At 31.5% G+C, this 25,092-nt stretch overlaps 1 protein-coding gene and 2 long non-coding RNA genes across 4 annotated transcripts in view; 2 read left to right on the top strand and 1 right to left on the bottom strand.

The window, feature by feature from the left end:
• Window positions 1-4,437: 4,437 nt before the first annotated feature.
• LOC126880243 (uncharacterized) lies at window positions 4,438-6,311 on the bottom strand. 2 transcript variants are annotated; one of them, XR_007696515.1, is made up of 3 exons: window positions 6,164-6,311; window positions 5,641-5,952; window positions 4,438-4,893 (listed from the first exon to the last, which is right to left on the bottom strand). It is a non-coding gene; the product is annotated as an uncharacterized LOC126880243 (long non-coding RNA). The 2 variants fall into 2 exon arrangements; XR_007696516.1 differs by having other exon boundaries at window positions 6,160-6,294.
• A 293-nt stretch (window positions 6,312-6,604) lies between these two features.
• Window positions 6,605-7,536, top strand: LOC126880246 (uncharacterized). The gene is made up of 2 exons (XR_007696519.1): window positions 6,605-6,962; window positions 7,165-7,536. It is a non-coding gene; the product is annotated as an uncharacterized LOC126880246 (long non-coding RNA).
• A 15,379-nt stretch (window positions 7,537-22,915) lies between these two features.
• LOC114344837 (phosphatidylinositol 4,5-bisphosphate 3-kinase catalytic subunit beta isoform) overlaps window positions 22,916-25,092 on the top strand; it is a 998,515-nt gene continuing 996,338 nt past the window's right edge. Inside the window, exon 1 of the mRNA XM_050644876.1 lies at window positions 22,916-23,377. Within this exon, the coding sequence (XP_050500833.1) occupies window positions 23,228-23,377 (150 nt within the window). The 5' untranslated portion in view covers window positions 22,916-23,227. The remainder of the gene's footprint in view (window positions 23,378-25,092) is intronic.

Below are 25,092 nucleotides of genomic sequence, written 5' to 3'. Positions count from 1 at the left end.
CTAAAATTTTTCCTTTGAGCCAAAAACACTCAAATAAAAATTCACCGTAATTTAGTTCTGCACAAAGTTATTTTTTTTCCGATTTCCTTCAACAAAAATTTTACTCAGAAAATCCGAGTTTTCCCAAAAAATCTGCAATTTTCAATTAAAATTTTAGGGAAGTACCTAATTATTTATCAATAATTAAATAATTGATGACATGAAAGATTTATTATAGTAGATTATACAGAGGGGCTAAATTATGGAATAAATTCATTTCTTTAAAACGGACGATTTTGGAGCAAAATCCCGAAAGAGGTCGATTTTATTTTTAAATTACAATTTTTTGGCATATATTTCTTACTAGTGACGTCATCCATCTGAGCGTGATGACGTAATCGATAATTTTGTTAATGGGAATAGGGGTCGTGTGGTAGGTCATTTGAAAGGGCGTTCAATTCTCTATTCAGTAATATAAACATTATTATCATTAGGTATTTATACAGGGTTGCCAAAAAAAATTTTTGAATTAAATTAATTGGCGCAAAAAGAATGTATGTAATTTATTTAACTCAAAATACATTGTACTGCTGTCAGAAAATAGAAGAAAAGGTTTATTTCACAAATAAGCATTTCTTTTCGCTTAAATTAAATCACAAACAGCCTCCCTCCTACCTATTGGCAGTTTGAACATTTAATTTAAGCTAAAAGCAATGTTTATTTGCAAAATAAACATTTTTTTCTATTTTCTGACAGCAATAGAATGTATTTTGAGTTAAATAAATTACATGCATTCTTCTTCTTGCGTCAATTAATTTAATTCAAAAATTTTTTTGGCCTCCCTGTATAAATAATGATATTAATGTTTATAATACTGAATAGATAATTGAACGCCTTTGTAAATGAGCTACAACACGAACCCCTATTCCTATTTAAAAAAAATAATCGATTACGTCATCACGCTCGGATGGATGACGTCACTAGTTTGAAATATATGCCAAGAAATTTAATTTAAAAATAAAAATCGACCTGTTTCGGGATTTTTCTCTAAAATCGTCCATTTTAGAGAAAATGAATTTATTCCATAATTTAGCCCCTCTCTGTATATCAGGAGACCGGCGACAATCTAACCAATAGTTTAGCAATAATTAAAATGTTAATTAAAAAATTTCGGTCGAAATAATAACCAGAAAGATTATGATACACCAGAATAACTATGATTTTCGTATAAAAAAGCACTATACCTATTCAACGTTCCTTACAGGATTGAAATTGGACCATTTGAGCGGTCTCAGGAATGTTATAAAGAAACAATTTTTTGGCTTATAAACAAATAGAACCCCTCAGAAAATATTAGATTTAATTAAATTAAGTTAACGCTGTTGAAAAGGGCACGGCTTCTGTGTCCTTTACGAAGAAAAACAAATTGAATTGCGAGGAGTGATTCCAGGTATAACCGGTCAAATTTGACCGGCATTTGCGACAGAGTTATAAACAACAGGATTTTAATCTTTGAACCATTAGATACCTTTTAATTCCGGTCCTCTTTGTACATACAAATTTTCATATCTTCAAGACACTTATAACAAAAAAGATTTATGACACTGTCACCAAATTATTTAATTATTGATAAATAATTACTTCCCTCAAATTTTAGTTGAAAATTAAAGATTTTGTTTGGAAAACCCGAATTTTCCGAGGAAAATTTCCGTCGAAGGAAATTGGAATAAATTATCAATGTGCAGAATTACTGTCAATTTTTATGTGAGTGTTTTGGTTTAAAGTTAAAATTTTCGGAGTTATAGAGCAATAATAAAAAAAGATTTCGGAGCACTAATTTGTTTATAAACAAAATAGCACACTTTCTGTGGACTTTGCACAGCTATATTACTAATAAAGGAAGTCTTAAGATTTGATTTCAGCATGTCCAGCAATAAAATAGCTGGTAATTAATTTTTCTTGTTTTTTACTAATTTTCCCAGATTATTACCTTACATCTTTCATTGAGTTGATGATTCATGTTGTGGACATTCTCAATTATTATATTTCTAATTTAATACTATTCTATCTAATTCCTCAAAACAAGCAAATTTCAATTAAACCCAGCTATATTATAATACCTTTTGCTTTAGTTTTCCTTGCAAGAAATAAACAAAACACATCTAAACTAAACCTAACCTCGCTTTTGGCCAATCATTCATCTCCGTGTCAAATAATTTCGACAGTCGAAATTATAATATCAACACCCTTTTTAAAGTCGCTATTAATTTCGATAGTCGCTATTTCATGACGTCACTTCGTTAGTTCAACTAAAATCCACAAGGCTCGCACAATCGCATTTCAACCGTCGCCATATTGAAAGCGACTTGTTTAGTGTCGAAATTTGATTTAGAATCAGGGCCTGGATTCCGTGCACTGTAGATATCTACATGTCGCTTTCTATCGATGTCAATTTTCGTAAAAATATTTGAATTTTAGCTTTAATTGAATTATTTTCTAGTTTTGCTAGGTTATACTCTAATTGATGCTGAAGTGAGACTTAGTAAAACAAGAAAATATTTGAATTAAAACTAAAAATTAAAATATATTGACACTGCGCATATCGCTTTCTATTAATGTCAATATATTTGAATTTTTAGTTTTAATTCAAATATTTTCTTGTTTTACTAAGTCTCACTTCAGCATCAATTAGAGTATAACCTAGCAAAACTAGAAAATAATTCAATTAAAGCTAAAATTCAAATATTTTTACGAAAATTGACACCAATAGAAAGCGACATGTAGATATCTACAGTGCACGGAATCCAGGGCCCAGGGCCCAGCAAACGACGGCACTGTTGCCAGATTTACCTTTTTCCTTTTAGCGGGAATTTTAAAATTAGTCTAATGCTACTTTGGTTTTAAGAGAGAGTTCTGTATTCTTAAATTTATAACCTTACTTTTACAAGTAATTAGGATTATTTTATTTACATGTAAATATTGAAACAAGTATTGTACTGTGTCATAATTTAAAAGTCATGTTGCAGTATTTTGAAAAAAAAATACATAAATGATGTCCTTAGGCTGTGAAATTTTAACCGTAGAAAGACATCTCTATGACTTGTATTTACATGATATAGGGCTTTTCACTCAGTCATTTGTTTCGAGCTTCTGTCATGTGTTGTCTAATATTAATATATCTATGTCATATGTTATTGATATTGCCAATGATACAAACTAAAGACGTATGACGTAGATATATTAATATTATGTGACGCTTGACCAAAGCTCGAAACAAATGAAAATCGATGAAAAAGCCCTATTCAATAGGGCATTTCATTCACAGTCATTTGTTTCGAGCTTCTGTCATGTGTCACATAATATTAATATATCTACGTCGTACGTTATTGGTATATACCAATGATACAAACCAAAGACATATGACGTAGATACATTAATATTATGTGACTCATGACAGAAGCTCGAAACAAATGACAATCGATGAAAAGCCCTATTGGCGTCTGCATATCAGGATCCGGTAATACTATATTATTTATCTATGATCAGGATATTGCTGGGTGTACACAAGTAAACAACACTTTTTTGATTAAAAGGTTTATTTCATTAAATCAAAACTTACATGGATACAATTTAAATAAGATATTTTTTCTATTTAAGGCAATATAATATAAGATATATATTTTAGTATAACTCTCCTACATTAACAAGCTTTAACACATTCAGTGGCCATGAAGTATGGGTAGCATTACGAAGGTTTTACGGAAGGTACTGACGACACATAAGTTATGTGAGTAGTACTGTGTAACTAAATAAATGATTTAAGTATGTGGTACCAGCCAAGTAGAGCTTGTTCGAGATGGGTACCAAACATGTTAATCTGGTCATGCACAGAGACTTATACTATATTATGTTATATCTCATATTGCTCACTCATTACTTCTGGAGTGAACAATATGAGATGTAATATTATGAGATATACCTATTATATATTATGGTATAGAGTATAGCTCTCCACGAGTGCCAAGTTTTAAACTTAACTGATAACAACTAATGGATACCCTTTTATCCAAAATTTTATGAAAATTTTGAATGGTCATATTGGTATTAATTCCACAACCCCTTCCTATAACAATAGGCCCATTGTTGGATGTTATTGCAGTAGTTCTACTGGAAATACTTACTAAAATTGTATGTATCTGCATCACTTAGAAGTCTACCCAAAAAGCTATTAATACTCTCTAAACCATCATTAATACATCTTGTATATATAATAGGATTTTTTTCAGAATCAGATATTTTATTAAGATTTACTTACCATGCTCTATCTATGTGCCAGGCACTTAACAGTCTATTAGGAGCAATACCCATTACATTTGACGAGACATTGTAAAAGGTGTCATATGAAAACATTTGACTATACATATAATACCAACACAGACATGTATTTAAAAAAATTGGTAAATTAAAGTAGGTATCTTTTCTATTTGAAAATAAGAAAGCAGTACAAAATCCATTCCCAAATTCATCTTTTACTAATACTGTCATAAGTTCAAAGTCATAGGAATTGAGCCCATGAGTTCCATCGATTGCGATAAAGGATTTGCCAAACTTAATTAACATTTCCTTTTGGCACAGTATTAAGGAAAATAAGACAAAAATCATAAATGTTAAATTCAGAATGAATATCCATTAGTATGCCCTGTTGTTTGTAAAATAATATTGGAAAAAATAAATAATCTGTAAGCATTCAACCCAAAAATAAACACTGGTTGCATCATCATTGTACATATACCCATCTTTCAAATCAATGCCATAAGAGAGTTTAATGTTTGTGATATCTCTTCTTGTAAGTAAATTAATTCTTTTTAATTTGCCTCCTATGCTATTATGCTATCCTGGACAGTCTGAAGTTTACTAAAAAAGTAAAATATAGGTATAGGAGAATCAAACACACTAGTTTGAAATTGTAAACTGTAGTAAATATTCATGAGTATAGGCGGGTTGACATTACTAGTGAATAACGAACGTGGCTCACGCTTACGTATTTTGCCCGTGCTATTGTTAGATATTTTATTATCTATTTTCAAACCCAAGCAGTACATTTGTATTTATGCAATGGCTCACGCTTACATATTTTGCCCGTGCTATTGTTAGATATTTTATTATCTATTTTCAAACCCAAGCAGTACATTTGTATTTATGCAATGCATAGATACAAATGTACTGCTCGAGTTTGAAAATAGATAATAAAATATCTAACAATAGCAGGGGCAAAATACGTAAGCGTGAGCCACATTCGTTATTCACTAGTAATGTCAACCTGCCTTAATATTTAAAAAGTGGTTTAGTGGTAACATTCTTGTTTTAAATTATATTGTGTATATCGACGGCGGAAAGGCAGGACCTCATAACTGAAAAAATTGTATAAAATGAGTTACTTCGGTTTTCGCTTTAGAATAAGTGTATCAGCACCTATTAAACAGCTTTTAGAGCTGGGAAAGCCTTTTGGAAGCCTTCCGGAAACTTTCCCAGCTGTAATCGCTGTTTAATAGCTGCCAATAAACTTATTCTAAAGCGAAAACTGAAGTAACTCAAGTTATAAAAAATTTTCAGTTACGAAGTTTTGCCTTTCCGCCGTCGATATGCAAATATTTTACTTACATTTTTGAAGAAAGTCTCAAAATAAACTTTGAAGAGATATTTATCTGATTTTGGTATTTATGTAAGTGCTCTATATCATCCTCATGCCCATAATGTGTTTTAAAACAGTTTCATTATTTTTAGATACTATTATTCGACTAGTACACCAAATAGACATTTTGCAGGATCCTTGGGATTTTAAAGCTCATTCTCTATCTTGTTTTGAAAAATAATTTTTTGAAGATCACATACATATACATTCATAATAAGATGTTTCATGTTCTTGTACTCTTGTTCTCTGTTCTCTTCCTGTGCCATCCATACAGTACAAATCTAAAAAAAACAACATAACAGGTGATTACATGGGCAGTTATACTACTTACAGCTTACTTTGTATCTAATCTATTATCTAGTTTATTAGTATTTAGATTACTCTATTAGTATCTACCTACATAAAACTATCTTTGAAATCTAAATTTTTGATATCAACATCAACCTTAATACTTAAAAAATAAATAATAATGTGGAAGTTACACGTACCTACCTAAAAGTTTTTGAATTGCAATTTTATCAACTGGAAAAGACTTCAACATAATGAGTTTTAAATTATGACAAAGCACAATATTTATTGTTTCAATTTACATGTAAATAAAATAATCTTAATCACTTGTAAAAGTAAGGTTAAGATTTTTCTTCTTCTTCCTTTATTGAGTTAAGATTTTTGACTTGAGAAAACAGAACTGTCAAATTTAAAACCAAACTGCCATAAAATTTTAAAATTCCCGCTAAAAGGAATCTGGCAACATTGCCGTCGTTTGCTGGACATTTAATGGGTGCGTTCGGACGACCACAGCGGCTGGACAGCTGAGCCAGCAGTAGCTGTCAGACGTCACCGCTAGAAGTCAGCCGCTGAGAGATTTACTAAGCTTTCCCTATCACGGCTGGATCCAACCACTCAGCCGATTTCTGCTGACAGTCAGCCGCTATGGTCGTCCGAACGCACCCAGCTGGGGGACAACCGCGCTGTTGCCAGATTTACATCTTTTCTTTTAGCGGGAATTTTAAAATTTCTAATGCGAATTGGTTTAAAATTTGACATCCGAATCTTAACCTTACTTTTGTGATTATTTATTTACAAATATGTAAATAAATTGAAACAAGTATTGTATGTACTGTGTTATAATTTAAAACGCTTAATTATGTTAGTCTTACAAAAATTAAGCTCAAAAAGATATACTTGTTTACAGTGCAAATTAATGGCAATAGGGATTTATGATTTCATTTGCAGGAAAAACATGGGCAACCTACCCAGTTGGTAAAATTTCAATTCAAAAACTCTTTAGGTAGGTATGGAATAACTTCCACATTATTATTTATTTTTTAAGTATTAAGGTTGATGTTGATATCAAAGGTAGTTTTATGTAGGTAGATACTAGATAAAAGTAAGCTATAAGTAGTATAACCACAGTATACGAGGAATTCCTCCTATAACTAAGGAATATAGACTGGTGTAACTTCCCATGTAATAATCTGTTGTTTTTGTAGATTTTACTGTGTGGATGGCACAGGAAGAGAAACAAAATAATATTCAGTACTGCAGTCGCAGGAGTACAAAAACATGAAGCATCTCATTATGTATGTATGCCACTCTCAAACAATAATTATTGTACAAAACAAGATAGACACAGCTTTAAAATCCCAAGGATCCTGCGAAAAGAAAAGTGAAAATGGTGTCTCAATTAATGTAGTATAGATAGACACTTTTCTTCATTTTAGTAGTAAATAATTATATAATTATTTAGAATATTAATATGTATTAGTTTTAATAGTATTAATATGTATTGTATGAATAATTTCCATCATGTATCTGCTGGCTAAAGCAACAAAATAAATAAAAATGAAAAAACATTTCAGTGACGTAGCACCTTTACTTTACCTGGGGGCGAGGTGAGTTATTAGGTAAATTCTATTTTCTTACATAATATACTTAAAAATTAATGGTGGTATTATTCTGGTTTATATTGAAAGCCAAAGCAATTAAAATAATTTTTTGTTTTAATTATTTAACACATTTAAGTCATTTACTCCATAAGAAGACAATAATTTTACATCTATTGCGTTACACATACATTTTACTATTAAAGACAATTATGATAATGTCAAAAACGCCTACAAAGTGGCTTTAAGTTTTATTACACAGTATATGGACTTCAAATAGGACGATTATGTTAAGTATGAGCAGAACAAAGACTAACAATTTTGATGTTAATGTTTTCAACAGAGTGAAGTGACTTGTTTTTTTAGTCTTAATTGATAGGCGACATAAACATGACCAAAATATGATGTCAGGTTTAATGACCAATTTGCCATCAATACATCACATCTAACTTGAATGACATTAAATTAAGCAATTAGTGACAACGTTTTATTGTGGTAATTTTGTGACGTAAGACATATAAATGACGTCTTTAGGATGAAATTTTGACCATAGAAAGACGTCTTTATGACATGTATTTACTTCATATTCATCTGTATTACGTCAAGCTAGTTTTTGGGTGTACACAACTAAACAACAGTTTTTTGATTGATAGGTTTATTTGTTAAATCAAAACTTAAATGAATATAATTAAAATAAGATAAGAATAACAAATATTATTTGCTACCTACAAATGTGTTAGGGTTCAAAAATACATAAAACATGACATTACACACTTTGACCTAAATCTAAACTAAAAAGTTATTATTGTTAAAATCGGAGTTAAAAAATATAGTAACAAAATTTATGAACAGGTTTAAGACTGTTCAATAAAGTAATTCCTAGCTATAAAAATAGTTTTTACTTATTATATATACAGGGTGAGTCATGAGGAACTGTACATACTCCTACCTCGTATATAGGCTCCTATGGGGAATAACAAATGACCATTAAAAAGTGTCTGTTCCCATTGTTTAATAATATACAGGGCGAGTTTCGCATTTTGACAGAAATTTGTATTTGTCATAATTTTTGAACGGTCAGATCGATGTGTCTCTTATTTTCGCCAATCGTTACACTATTACCACCTAATCAACTAATTTATTCAAACTAGAAAAAAATCAGGTCCGGCTTTAAAAAAATTAGTTCGTTTGGGTCTTAGAAAAAATTTCACCCTGTATATGCTTTTTGAAAACTCTAATATGAATTTTACAAATTAGACAAATAGGCAATTAAAATGGCATATTTATTTTTTTCCGCACACGATTACTTAATTTTTTATAAAAAATCAAATTTCACTATGAATTAAAAGTTCGGTAAAGTGAACCATAGATTAAAAAAAAATAACTTTTATTACAAAAATTATTTTTTTTGCACAAATAAGTAATTTATGTTACCATCCAATCAACTGATTTATTCAAACTAGAGAAAAATCAGGTCCGGATTTAAAAAATTTGTTCGTTTTGGTCTTAGAAAAAATTTCACACTGTGTATACGCTTTTTGAAAACTCTAATATGAATTTGAAAATAAGACAAATAGGAAATTAAAATGGCATATTTATTTTTTCCCCACACGATTACTTAATTTTTTATTAAAAAATCAAATTTGTCAAAATCGGAATTTTAACCTAAAAATGAAAAAAAAAATGAACTCACGGTTTAACTCGCTACAACTCTGTTCCATTTTAATATTTTTTTTTCTGAAATTTTTACAGCACATACCTCTTACCATTGTGAAGACTATGAAAATTGTTGTAGACTTTCAGTCTTCTTCTTGTAAAAGTTGCAAACTTGTAAATCGGAAAAATTTAAAATTTATCAATTTGATCACGTCTATGTTAAACTATAGAGTCCAAAAGAAGTGTTATGGGAAGTTTTAGATCTAGACGTGTTATAGAAAAGAAAAATGGTAAAACTTTTAATTTTAAGAAAAACGTTGTTTTTGTAAATTAATTTTTGTAAAAAAAGTTAATTTTTTTAAATCTATGCAAAAACTTTGCCAACTTTTTATGCATAGTCAAATTTGATTTTTTAATAAAAAAATAAGTAATCGTGTGGGGAAAAAATAAATAAGCCAGTTTAATTGCCTATTTGTCTTATTTGTAAAATTCATATTAGAGTTTTCAAAAAACGTATACAAGGTGAAATTTTTTCTAAGACCCAAACAAACTAATTTTTTAAATCCGGGCCTGATTTTTTTTAGTTTGAATAAATCAGTTGATTGGGTGATAACAAATTAAATATTTGTTCAAAAAAAATTCATTTTTGTAATAAGTTATTTTTTTTAATCTATGGTTCACTTTACCAAACTTTTAATTATTCATAGTCAAATTTGATTTTTTTTTTATAAAAAATTAAGTAATCGTGTGGGGAAAAAATAAATATACCATTTTAATTGCCTATTTGTCTAATTTGTAAAAATCATATTAGAGTTTTCAAAAAGCGTATACAGGGTGAAATTTTTTCTAAGACCAAAACGAACTTTTTTTTTAAATCCGGGCCTGATTTTTTTCTTGTTTGAATAAATCAGTTGATTGGTGGTAACATAAATTAAATATTTGTTCAAAAAAATTAATTTTGGTAATAAAAGTTAATTTTGTTAAATCTACGGTTCACTTTACCAAACTTTTAATTCATAATCAAATTTGATTTTTTTATAAAAAATTAAGCAATTGTGTGCGGAGAAAAATTAATATGTTATTTTAATTCCCTATTTGTGTAATTTGTAAAATTCGTATTAGAGTTTTCAAAAAGCTTATACAGGGTGAAATTTTTTCTAAGACCCAAACGAACTAATTTTTTTAACGCCGGACCTGATTTTTTTCTAGTTTGAATAAATCAGTTGATTAGGTGGCAATAGTGTAACGATTGACCAAAATAAGAGACACATCGATCTGACCGTTCAAAAATTATGACGAATACAAATTTCTGTCAAAATGCGAAACTCGCCCTGTATATTATTAAACAATGGGAGCAGACATTTTTTAATGGTCATTTGTTATTCGCCATAGGGGCCTCTATACGAGGTAGGAGTATGTACAGTTCCTCATGACTCACCCTGTATATGTCGTATACAAAAGAGGTAATTAAATTCTTATAAATATATTTCCGAAAACATTTGTATCTTGTGCCACATATGGTTGATTTATTAATTCTCATTATAAAAATAAAATAAGTACATAATTAAGATATTTAATACAAACAAGACAGTTCGAGAATTAATTATTAGACTAGATTTCCTAGAGAAAGAGAAGAGAAATATGATTACGTCATCGTAACAGGTTTGGATATAGACGCTGAGGAACCGGAAGTGTTGAAATTGTTCATGGGAAAAATGATAAACTTTACAGATACCTACAAGTAGAGATTAAATCAGCTCTTAAGATAGAAGAGAGAACATCTCTGCATTTTGTGTACTAATCAAATACTAATATCTAAAAATATTCAAACTGATTGTTGTGCAGGAATATTACAATACATACAAGTAACATATTTTAAAACACATTATGGGCATATTCAAAAATGTAAGTAAAATATTTACATATACCTACACAATATAATTTAACAACAAAAATGTTACCAGTAATCCATTTTTTAAATATTATTGAGAGTTGATTTACTTACAAGAAAAGATAACACGAACATTAAACACTCCTATGACATTGATTTGAAAGATGGATGTAGGCATAAAGATGCCGCAACCAGTGTTGATTTGTGGGTAAGTGAATGCTTACAGACTGGGTTATGTCCAATATTATTTTACAAACAACAGGGCATACTAATTATTGATAATCCTCCCGAGTTTAACAATAATGATTTTTGTCTTATGTGTTTCCATGAATGCTGTGCAAAAAGAAATATTAATTAAGTTTGGTAAATCGCTTATCGCAATTGATGGAACTCATGAGCTCATTTCTTATGACTTTGAACTTATGATAGTATGGATTTCCCATTGCTTTCTTATGTTCAAATACAAAAGATACGTTTATTTATCAACTTTTTTTGAAAAAATACATGAGTGTACTAATAGTGTGTCCCTGGTACATAGACAGGGCATGGCAAGTAAATCTTAATGAAATATCTGATTCTGAAAAAATTCTATGTAGGTATACAAGACATTAAAAGAGCTGCAATACATGTTAGACTCAGATAGAGTATTAATAGGTGTTTGGGTAAAATTCTAAATGATGCAGATACATACAATTTTGGTAAGTATTTCCAGCAGAACTACTGTAATATCTTCCAACAATGCACCTATTGTTATAGAAAGGATTATGGAATTAAAATACCAATAATATGGCCATTGAAAATCAGTTGTTATTGTTTTTAAGGAATAAAACTATCGAAAGGATTATAAAGCTTAAAAAAGGTAAACCTGTTAAATGCTCCATAACGTCTAGATACCGAACTGTATTAGCTTGCTATTTTACAAGATAATAATGTGTATATACTAAAAGAAAAAAAAACTGAATACCTTGTTGAAACACAAAAAAACTTGCGGCTCTAAAAAACTAAATGCAATGTCCGCAATATATTTATACATTCATTTAGTTGTTCCTGTATAGATTATTCAATAAAAAATACCATATATAAACACATTCATTATGTAGCAATGCAAGATACTGCAGATCGCATTCAACCTAAAGACTTTTCATTTTCTAAAAACTAAACGGTGTCAGGTGATGTTGAACAGCTTTTTTCTTATATCTCTACTATGTACTCCTGTGACTGCAGTACTGAATATTATTTTGTGTCTCTTCCTGTGCCATCCAGACAGTAAAATCTACAAAAACATAACAGGTGATTACATGGGAAGTTATACTACTCATAGCTTACTTGTATGGGCCATTCCACAAATATACGTCTGTTCCAGACCATCGTGACAAAGAATATTTTAATGTGCAACATAAGTAGGAAAGTAAATGGCTCTAAAAATTATTCCAATAAACAAGAATGCAATTTGGAATTTAGTTTCGTACTTCTTATGTTGCACACTAAAATATTCGTTGTCGCGATGGTCTGGAACAGACGTATGTTCGTGGAATAGCCTCTATCTAGTATCTACCTACATAAAACTACTTTTGAAATCTAACTTTTTGATATCAACATCAACCTTAATACTTAAAAAATAAATAATAATGCGGAAGTTACCCATACTTACCTAAAGAGTTTTTGAATTGCAATCTGGGTAGGTTGCCCATGTTTTTCCTGCAAATGAAATCCTAAATCCCTATTGCCATTAAAAAATCATTTGCACTGTAAACAAGTGTATTTTTTGAGCTTCATTTTTTTAAAGACTAACATAATTAAGAGTTTTAAATTATAACACAGTAAGTACCTACAATACTTGTTTCAATTTATTTACATATTTGGAAATAAATAATCACAAAAGTAAGGTTAAGATTCGGATTCGAGAAAACAACTGTCAAATTTTAAACCAACTCGCATTAGAAATTTTAAAATTCCCGCTAAAAGAAAAGATGTAAATCTGGCAACAGCGCGGTTGCGTGCTGGATTTAATTCTCTCCCGGTAAATTCTGGCGAAAATTTCCCGGCATATAACCACCGAACAAGCGTCATAAAGTTAGCGAAACGGTTTTTTCAAAGTCGTTATTTTGACTTCTACCATAACTCAAAAAATTGCACCTCGTTTGCGGATAATTGCACCATTCAAAATTTCATTTGCGGAGTTTCCGTTTTCGAGATATAAGCAAATCAAAAGTGGAGATTTCGGCGCAGCGCTAAAAATAAATGTCAATTTTCAGGGTATAAAATGCCGTAAAGTCACTAAATAACCATATCAAAAAATTGCACCTCGTTTGCGGATTATGAATAAACTGGTTTTAATTGAAAATTGTGAAAATTGAAAATGTTATAAAGGAAAAACGATTTTAATGTTGGTTGCCTATACTGTAGGGGCAAAGGAATGCCAGAATAATTTTCACTTTTGGTAAACCTAAACTGTAAGGCTAAAAGTAGTATGTACCATAGTCAAAATAACTCCTCCTGACTTAAAGGTAATCCCTCCTCTGAAATTTCATTTGCGGATATTCTATTTTTAAGTTATATCAAAATGAAATTTCTCGGGACAGCGCCAAAGTATATATTTCCATTATCGGGATATTTATCAAAAGCTGTAAAAATAACAATAACTATATCATTTAATTTCTTCTGGTTTGAGGATTACGAATAGACCTGGTTTAAACCAAAAATCATAAAGCTTAAAAATTTTCCGAAGAAAAAAATTTTCCATTTTGGTGGTCCTAAACTGTATTTGCAAAAGTATTATCTGTATTGTAATGTATATCTAAAATAATTGCTTCTGACGTAAGAAAATCCCTCCATTCGAAATTTCATTTGCGGATTTTCCGTTTTAGAGTTATAAAAAATAAAAATTTTCGGCGCCGCACCAAAGTGTTTATTTCCTTTTTGTAAATATCAAAAGCTATAAAAGCACTAAATAATCATATCTTTTAATTCCTCCTCGTTTGAGGATTATGAGTATACCTTTTTACTAAACTAAAATTTTTAACTTTTAACTAAAAATCATAAAAATTAAGAATTTTCCGAAGAAAAAATATTTCCATTTTGGTGGGCCTAAACTGTATTAGCAAAAGTATTATCCACCATATCTAAAATAATTCCTCCTGATTTGAGGATAATCCCTCCATTCGAAATTTCATTTGCGGATTTTCCGTTTTCGAGATATAACTAAATAAAAGATTTCAAATAAATTTTCATTTTCTGGGTATAAAAAGCCGTAAAATTGCTAAATGAACATATCACCTAATTGCTCCTCGTTTGCGGATTATAAATAAACTGGCTTTAATTGAAAATAATAAAAATTGAAAATTTTATAAAGAAAAACGATATTAATGTCGGTTGTGGTTGCCTACACTGTAGGGGCACAGGCAAAGGAATAGTAGTGATGTTGATTATAGTTACTTTCGAGGATTCGTTACAAATCGTTACTTTTGTATAAAATAATCATTTACAAAATAAAAATGTATACCATTTTTATTCAGTTACAATGCGAAGGCAAAACAATCTTACTTTTCAATTAGAATACGGAGTGCAATCCAGCTACCGAGAGCTTTTCCCACACATTGCAACTGAAACAAATAGGGTAGGGGACTTCTGGCAATTGAAAGATGAAGTTTTTCAATCCTAATAGCAACATTAATAATATTGAAAATATTAAAAATATTACTAAAAGATTTTTAAATTGAAAAACTTATTGGTACATTTTCCTGGTGACACCTCCAAGACTTCTACAATTTGCAAGCCAAATGGATGCTGCAGTGAAGACAAAGGGAAGGAATTCTACACTATGCAATTCACATCCCCGTCTGCAGCTTGGTATAAAGTTCCAACGGAAAATGCACCTAGTTACTCTACGGAGTAATACGACTATACGCTGTGAGCTCGTAGGTAGAGGGGATAATTAAAAAGTCGCGAGCGCCAGTAGTGACAAGTATGTAAACCTTTACCGGAAATTTGACATAAATGTCAAAGTGATTAATTTAAAACATTGAAATTAAAAACATTAATAGGAAATAATATTAGTTGGTCAAAGCTCTGGTGTATATTTTTACCTTAAATACACTTACGTTTTAAATACTGAATTTTAAGTTTTTTTAATATTTTGTAATATGTAATTATAAATTAATCTGAGCGCCATCTACACGATAATTGTGAAAGTATCCGAAGTAAAAAATTAATATTTCATTAATAGAACGTTAAAATGGTTAGCAAAATCTTTAAAAAATCGATTATAATTTCATTACTTTTTTGTGTTGTAAGAATTAAGCGATAACAATTAAATAATAAATTTAAAAATTACCGGTAAAAGTTGCATTAGTAATCCGCTAGGAGCGACACCAGCGAAGCTCAGAGCGTATTAAATAAAAATGTATACTATTTTCAGTTGCAATGCGAAGGCAAAACAATCTTACTTTTCAATTAGAATACGGAGTGCAATCCAGCTCTCTGAATCGCGATTTTCGATTCTTATTGGAATATCATCGGAGAGAGCGTAGGCTTGTTATCCATATCCTAACTGACCAGCACCGAGAGCTTTCCCATACATTGCAACTGAAACAAATAGGGTAGGTGACTAGCGTCATCTGGCAATTAAAAGATGAAGTAAGAAAAGTAAGATTGTTTTGCCTTCGCATTGCAACTAAATAAAAATGGTATACATTTTTATTTTATAGTCGTATTACTCCGTAGAGTAACTAGGTGCATTTTCCGTTGGAACTTTACCAAGCTGCAGACGGGGATGTGAATTGCATAGTGTAGAATTTCTTCCCTTTGTCTTCACTGCAGCATCCATTTGGCTTGCAAATTGTAGAAGCCTTGGAGGTGTCACCGGACGGGTGAACCCTGGAGAACCTGAGCAACCTTACCGGAGATTGGGTATCCAATCCCAGTGGAAAATAGGGTAAGGGCTGACGAGAAAGGGAGAAATGGTCCTCCGAAAAGGGGGTTGGGCGATAGGCCAGTAACATATTCTTGTAAAAAAGTACTACTACGAAACCTTCAGATAGGCCTCGGAATGGACGGATATCAAGACGACGACTTTGGCAACGGAATATGGAATTTATGCTGGGAACATGGAATGTCAGAACGCTAAATAGACCAGGAGCACAGAGGATCCTTCTACACGAACTGAAAAGATATAAAATAGGAATCACTGCAGTACAAGAAACTAAATGGTTGGGAAAACGTAGCCGTGACACTAAAACACACACTATACTGTATAGCGGTAAAGATGAAGGAAATAAAGAATTTGAAGTAGCCTTTATCGTAGATAATAAAATGAAGCACCTGATAACAGATTTTCAAGCCATCAATGAAAGAATCTGCAAGCTTAGGATAAAAACGCATTTCTTTAACATAACCCTTATAAATGTGCACTGTCCCACAAATGAACAGGAAGAATACACTAAGGTAGCCTTTTATCAAGATCTAGAACGAATCTATGACTCAATACTAAGAAACGACATTAAAATGGTGATAGGCGACACAAACGCCAAGATCGGAAAAGAAGAAGAGTACATAGGGGTAATAGGGAAACATAGGGAAACACAATAAATCAAATAGACCATATACTGACTGAAAAAAGAATGGCGACGAGTATATTAGATGTAAAAAGCAGACGTGGCGCAAGCTGTGACTCAGACCATCTACTAGTGCAGACACGGTTTAGATGCAAAATCAGTCGAAAGGTAAAGGAAAAATATCCAAAACAAGAAAAACTAACCTTAGATAACCTAAAAGTCCCTGAAATACAAGAAAGATTTGAGAGAACAGTGGATGAAAAATTACTAGAAGAAAACAGAGCAGACTCCACAATAGAAAATCAATGGAACACCATAAGCAGTATCATACTAAACACAGCGAAAGAAATCCTAGGAACAAAGACACAACGGAGAGAAGAAACATGGTTCGATGAAGAATGCAAACAAGCTATACAGGAAAGAAATAAAGCACATAAGAATTACATACTCAGACGTACTAGAGAGAGAAAAACAGAATTTGAGAACAAAAGACGAAGAGCAGATAAACTGTGCAGGCAGAAAAAGAGAAAGTACGAAAACCAACGGATACTAAATATAGAAAGGGAGTTTAAGGGAACGATAAACACTTAGTTCATACCAACTTATCAAACATTTAAGACAGGGATACAAACCGAAGACTAGCCTCTGCAAAAATAAGAAGGGTGAAATCATTAGCGATATGGACGAAATTAAGATAACCTGGATGACATATTTTAAGGAAGTATTAAACAAAGGGGCACAACCACCATTACAACAACAGAGGCAGCAGCAGACATGGCAGGAGGTACAACAACAAGAACTGGGGAAGATGGAGAAGAAAATGAATTAACTAGACCCCCAAAGCTAGAGGAGGTCCAAACGGCAATCCACATACAAAAAAGCCATAAAGCACCGGGAATAGATAAAATACCGGCAGAACTACTCAAGCAAGGAGGAAGGAATTTGACACAACAGATGTACCAGCTAATACGAGAGATATGGATAGAAGAAGAAATCCCCAACAATGGAAGAAAAGTATAATCTGCCCTATTCATAAAAAAGGAGACAAACTGTTGTGTCAGAATTATAGAGGCATCTCTTTACTTTGTTCGGGATACAAAATATTCACAAACATCCTTAATCGAAGACTTCAACCTCTCACGGAAAAAATCATCGGGGAATATCAAGCAGGGTTTAGGCAAAATAGATCTACCATTGACCAACTATTTACAGTTAAACAAATACTAGCCAAAACATGGGAATATGACATGGACGTTTACAATGGGTGCGTTCGGACGACCATAGCGGCTGACTGTCAGCAGAAATCGGCTGAGTGGTTGTATCCAGCCGTGATAGGGAAAGCTTAGTAAATCTCTCAGCGGCTGACTTCCAGCGGTGACGTCTGACAACTATTGCTAGCTCAGCTGTCCAGCCGCTGTGGTCGTCCGAACGCACCCAATCTCTTTGTAGATTTTAAAGAAGCCTATGATTCAATAGATAGAACAATTCTACCTAATATATTGGAAGAATTTAGCATACCATCAAAATTAATACGACTAGTGCAAATGACAATGACAGAAACAGAAGCACAGGTATGTATTCAAGGACAGATCACTGATGCGTTTACGATAACGCAAGGACTGAAACAAGGCGACGGACTGGCTCCAACGCTTTTTAATCTTGTTCTTGAATATGTAATTAGACGGTTGACGGTGAGAGGAAATAACATACTTACAAACAAATCTACCCAATTAGCAGCATACGCAGATGATATAAACATAATGAGCAGAACAATAAATGTAGCGGAAGAAACCTACGTTGAGTTGAAACAGAGTGCAGAAGCAGTAGGGCTAGCAATAAATACAAATAAAACAAAACTACTCATACAAACCAGATCAAATAGACCGGCGCAACAACACTTTATTGACGATATACAACATATGAATAGATTCACGTACCTAGGAATGGATCTGGTTGCATGCAATGAAGAACCGGAAATAAATAGAAGGCTTGTGCTGGCAAATAAAGCCTATTTCGCGATGGGCCACATATTCAAATCGCGAGACGTACACCGGAAAACAAAACTCCGGGTATATAAAACAATAATCAGGCCCATAGTAAGTTATGGCTGCGAAACATGGGTGGTGACACAGAAATCTGCCAATGCATTAGATGTGTTTGAAAGAAAAATATACCGTAGGATACTGGGCCCAATAAGTGAAAATAACAACTTGCGAATTAGGTATAATAGAGAAATATACGAGCAATATAGCGAACCAACTCTAGCACAATACACTAAACTGCAGAGATTACGGTGGACAGGGCACGTGGTCCGCATGCATGAGAATTGAATCCCCAGAAAATTGCTAAATGCAAGAATGCAGGGAAAAAGAACTGTTGGAAGACCTAAAAAGAGATGGGAAGACGAAGTCGATGAGGATGCCAGGAACTTCCTGGGAACGCGTTCATGGAAAAGAACAGCGGTAAATCGAAATGATTGGAGAAGCTTGTTGAAGGAGGCCAAGGCTCAATTTGGGCTGTAGTGCCATTGGATGGATGGATGGATGGAGGTGTCACCAGGAAAATGTACCAATAAGTTTTTCAATTTAAAAATCTTTTAGTAATATTTTTAATATTTTCAATATTATTAATGTTGCTATTAGGATTGAAAAACTTCATCTTTCAATTGCCAGATGACGCTAGTCACCTACCCTATTTGTTTCAGTTGCAATGTGTGGGAAAAGCTCTCGGTGCTGGTCAGTTAGGATATGGAGAACAAGCCTACGCTCTCTCCGATGAGATTCCAATAAGAATCGAAAATCGCAATTCAGAGAGCTGGATTGCACTCCGTATTCTAATTGAAAAGTAAGATTGTTTTGCCTTCGCATTGCAACTGAATGAAAATGGTATACATTTTTACTTTATAGTCGTATTACTCCGTAGAGTAACTAGGTGCATTTTCCGTTGGAACTTTACCAAGCTGCAGACGGGGATGTGAATTGCATAGTGTAGAATTCCTTCCCTTTGTCTTCACTGCAGCATACATTTGGCTTGCATATTGTAGAAGCCTTGGAGGTGTCACCAGGGAAGTGGACCAATAAGTTTTCAATTTAAAAATCTTTTAGTAATATTTTTAATGTTTTTCAATATTATTAATGTTGCTATTAGGATTGAAAAACTTCATCTTTCAATTGCCAGATGACGCTAGTCACCTACCCTATTTGTTTCAGTTGCAATGTGTTGGAAAAGCTCTCGGTGCTGGTCAGTTAGGATATGGAGAACCAGCCTAAGCTCTCTCCGATGAGATTCCTATAAGAATCGAAAATCTCGATTCAGAGAGCTGGATTGCACTCCGTATTCTAATTAAAAAGTAAGATTGTTTTGCCTTCGCATTGTAACTGAATAAAAATGGTACACATTTTTATTTTGTAAATGATTACTTTATACAAAAGTAACGATTTGTGACGAATCCTCGAAAGTAACTATAATCAACATCACTACTATTCCTTTGCCTTTGCCCCTACAGTGTAGGCAACCACAACCGACATTAATATCGTTTTTCTTTATAAAATTTTAAATTTTTATTATTTTCAATTAAAGCCAGTTTATTTATAATGCGCAAACGAGGAGCAATTAGGTGATTATACCCAGAAAATGAAAATTTATTCGAAATCTTAACTTTTTATTTGGTTATATCTCGAAAACGGAAAATCCGCAAATGAAATTTCGAATGGAGGGATTTTCTTAGGTCAGAAACAGTCATTTTAGATATACATTACAATACAGATAATACTTTTGCAAATACAGTTTAGGACCACCAAAATGGAAAATTTTTTTCTTCGGAAAATTTTTAAGCTTTATGATTTTTAGTTTAAACCAGGTCTATTCGTAATCCTCAAACCAGAAGAAATTAAATGATATAGTTATTGTTATTTTTACAGCTTTTAATAAATATCCCGATAATGGAAATATATACTTTGGCGCTGTCCCGATCAATTTCATTTTGATATAACTTAAAAATGGAATATCCGCAAATGAAATTTCAAAGGAGGGATTACCTTTAAGTCAGGAGGAGTTATTTTGACTATGGTACATACTACTTTTAGCCCAGTTTAGGTTTACCAAAAGTGAAAATTATTCTGGCATTCCTTTGCCCCTACAGTATAGGCAACCAACATTAAAATCGTTTTTCCTTTATAACATTTTCAATTTTCACAATTTTCAATTAAAACCAGTTTATTCATAATCCGCAAACGAGGTGCAATTTTTTGATATGGTTATTTAGTGACTTTACGGCATTTTATACCCTGAAAATCGACATTTATTTTTAGCGCTGCGCCGAAATCTCCACTTTTGATTTGCTTATATCTCGAAAACGGAAACTCCGCAAATGAAATTTTTAATGGTGCAATTATCCGCAAACGAGGTGCAATTTTTTGAGCTATGGTAGAAGTCAAAATAACGACTTTGAAAAAACCGTTTCGCTAACTTTATGACGCTGGTGATATAACCTTGGCCTGGACTTGATGAAGTCTAACATGATTTCCTTTTGTTCCGCAGTTATATGTGTCATGTTTCTGTTAAAAATAATTAATTGTTAGAATTGTAGATTTTGTAAATTTCATGCTATAAATTGTTAAAATTGAAGGCATATCTAAAACAAACTTACCTAAAAATACCTGCTAATACAAATATTTGCAACTTTTTGATCACGTTGTCCTCGTCTACAAAAAATAAACAACTGCAATGCAAATGCAAAGAAAACAACAGTTCCTTCTTTGTTTGTATACGTAAACAAATAAAATAAATGGAGAATGGAGGTTGAATTTGAATTTGACTGTTGACGGTATCATGTCATTTGTCAATAATTAACTCTTGTGATTGGTTAAAATTTTCAATAAACACCCGGCAACACTGCTCACAATTTCTCTTATCCCTTTCTACTCCCTCGATTCAAGAATACAGCTTTTTAGAATCGAGAGAATTTATGAGGGAGTAGAAAAGTGAGTTAGCTTAGTGGGGAGTAAAATTTTCTCTCGATTCAAGAATAAGCGCACTGGTCATAGCCACCTTTACTTAACAAGCCATGAAGTTGAAACTTGGCAACATCTATTGCTAGACCGATTAATTCTGACAGTTCTCATTTGTTTTTAAATAATTTTCACTTTATTTACAGAGAAACTGAAATATTTTAGAATATTTCGTGCTCCAAATTATAAAGAACATTAAAAGGTATGTTATTAAGATGATTTTAGTTCAATATAATATATTTTTATATAAACTTGCGTGCATATAGATATCCATCCACTTAAAAATTTTGTCATTTTTAATGTCTCATATTTCCTAAACCTGTTGGCAGATTTAAGTGATTTTTATAATATGTTATAGCCTAATTCTTTAACAATACCGCTGTAATAATATTGTTGCTAACCAGTTAAATTTTTATGGTGTACCGGGCATTTAAAAAATACTGAAATTAAAACCCAACTATAGACTCCGGTTTTCTTAATATTCTGTTTTTTTTATTAATTCGCTTATGTTTAACAACTAGATTTGTTTTCTATCAATTCAGGGTGTTTCTAAATAAGTGCGACAAACTTTAAGGGGAAAGGAACAAAATGAAAAATTTTGACGCCTGTATTTTAAAGGTAATCATTTTTTTCGAATCCTGAGAAAACTAATAAGTATTTTTGAAAAATTTAAACGCAGAATAAAAGATTACTTTATTACCGAGTGCCAAAAATCCCTTAGAATGAATAAAAAGTTTTTTCTAATGACATATTTGAAACTAAAAATCACACTAAATTTTCTTAGTTTTTCACCCCTGTAACTTATTAAAATAAACATAGAAGTTTTCAGGGACTTTGGGTCCTTGGTCCTAACGTAATCTTTCACTCTGCGTTTAAATTTTTGAAAAATACTTATTGGTTTTCTTAGGATTCGAAAAAAATGAATCCCGTTTATATATTCTTGTTATTGGTTTTTTTTTTGTATAATAAACGTTACTTACAAGGAATTACTTTTAATATTATTTTGTACAAACTTCCAATTAATAATATTTTCTTGTTCGACTCAAAAAATACTATAAATTTTACCAGAATTTGTACTTTAAAATCGTAGTTTCGAAAGCGGTAGTCCGAAAGTCAGACTACGGACGTCATCAATTGCGACGTTGCATTTTTCTCTTCATGGCTTGTAAAGTAAAGGTGGCTATGACAGTTGGATAGACAGCAGACAAGTGAACTGCCCCCTGGCAGCTAAGGCCATTCAAATGAAGAGAAGAAGAAGTGAGCTGCCAACTGCCAGCTATTTCCAAAATAAAAATATCAAAATACTTTTTTATACCCACAAACTAAAAGAGAAAAGTTTTACATGGTTTTACTATTTATTGCGGTTTAATGTAATAGTCAGTTTTATTTTAGATTAATTATGATTGGAGAATAATACATTTTTTTAAAATATGAAGAAACATTCATTGGACATTTAACTGAACTTTTTAAGAAAAATATTTATTTTGATCTAAACAATTCAAATTGTTGGTGATAAAATTATTTATTATGATAACAGGAAACTGAGGGACACAAACGGGAAAATGGTTCCAATTCCGTCTGAATACCAATATGATTTTTGGGATAAGACATCTCCAGAGTGTACCATAACATTAACTTGTCTTATGCCTAATGGAATCCTAATTTTGTTAGATAATACGAACTACAATGCATCTCTTGCTGAAATCAAGGAGGTTAGTTTGAATATTTGTTTTATAGTAAAAATAAATTTAAATTTTTATTGTCTTAACCTTTAACACAGGAGCAGTGGCGCCATTAGAAAAAATCTAACATATCCTATTTTCCGTGATAACTTGATGAAACATTTTGCAACATAACTTTCCACTAGTAAGTGCCCCGAAGAAGATCGAATAGATATTTTTAACATAACAAGTGAATAAAAAATATGATAAAATGGAAATTTGTTTTATAATCATATTTAAATTCATATTGTTAGATTTAATCTAATTGCACGACTGCTTACATGATAGAAGTGAGCGCAACTGTTCCTGACTTAAGCTTGTTACACAGGGGGAACTATATTATATCTCATATATTACATCTCATAATATACATATACCTTACTATAGCAATGAGTGAGCCTTCATACATGGAATTATAATATATAGGTATAGTATTTTTACTACAAAAACGTTATTACGTAGGTCAAAATTTTTGACGTAAGAGAACTGTCAAAACATTAGAATGTGACTTTTCATTATTGCCGTGTTTATAATAAACATAGCAATAATGAAAAGTCACATTCTAATGTTTTGACAGTTCTCTTATGTCAAAAATTTTGACCTACGTAATAACGTTTTTGTAGTAAAAATACTATATATACCGTGTGTCTGCATAACTTGGAACCATATGGGAAACTTTTTTAATATCAATTTTACGAAAAAAAAGTTATTCTTTATTAAAAGGTCCCCCTAGTCTAAAACCTAAGAAGCAATCATCAGATATAACATTTTGTCAATGGTATACGAGGTATGTCAAAAAATATGAATTTCGCTCAAGAGTAAAGTGCCTTTATATTTCACAAAATCGAAAATTGTCATTAAGAAAAGTTGTTTGTAATTCAAAATTATGTTATAATCTGCATTTGCACTCTTCTAATTGAAAATTTTTTTTTTTGAAAATTTACCTCAAATCACGGACACCAACATCATTTCTATTTATGATAGCTCCGTTATTATTAATTTTACGATAAAAAGTTATTCCTTATAAAAAGTTTTGCATAGTCTCGTAACCAAAATAAAATTATTAGATATTAAATTTTGTCAATTTTATACGAGGTATGTCAAAAAATATGAATTTCGCTGAAGAGTAAAGTACCTTTATTTTTCACAATATTGAAATTTGTTATTTTAAAAAGTTGTTCAGGATTAAAAACTATGTTTCAATATGCAATAGCATCCTTCTATTTGAAATATTGTGAACTATAAAGGTACAGTCGAACCCGCTTAATAGAATACCTCTTATAGGAATATCCCGCTTTAAGGAATATAAATTGGAGGTCCCAAAACTTTTCTACTAGCCACCAATGATCGATTATTAGAATATCCCGGTTATAAGAATACTTTTGCTTGGCACGAAGGCTATTCCAATAAGCGGGTTCGACTGTATTTTACTTTTGAGCGAAATTCATATTTTTGACATACCTCGTATAGAATTGAAAAACAATTGATATCTTATGATTGCATCTTAGTTTTTTGACTATTCAGACATTTTTATAAAGAATAACTTTTTTCGCAAAATTAATAATAACAGAGTTATCTTAATTAAAAATGATGTTGGGTATCCGTAATTTGAGCAAAATTTTCAATTTTTTTTTCAATTAGAAGAGTATATGCGTATTATAACATAATTTTTAATTACAAACAACTTTTCTTAATGACAATTTTCG

This window comes from Diabrotica virgifera, chromosome 2, assembly GCF_917563875.1.
Source record: "Diabrotica virgifera virgifera chromosome 2, PGI_DIABVI_V3a".
NCBI classification, from domain to species: domain Eukaryota; kingdom Metazoa; phylum Arthropoda; class Insecta; order Coleoptera; family Chrysomelidae; genus Diabrotica; species Diabrotica virgifera.
This window is presented reverse-complemented; position numbering and strand designations above follow the sequence as displayed.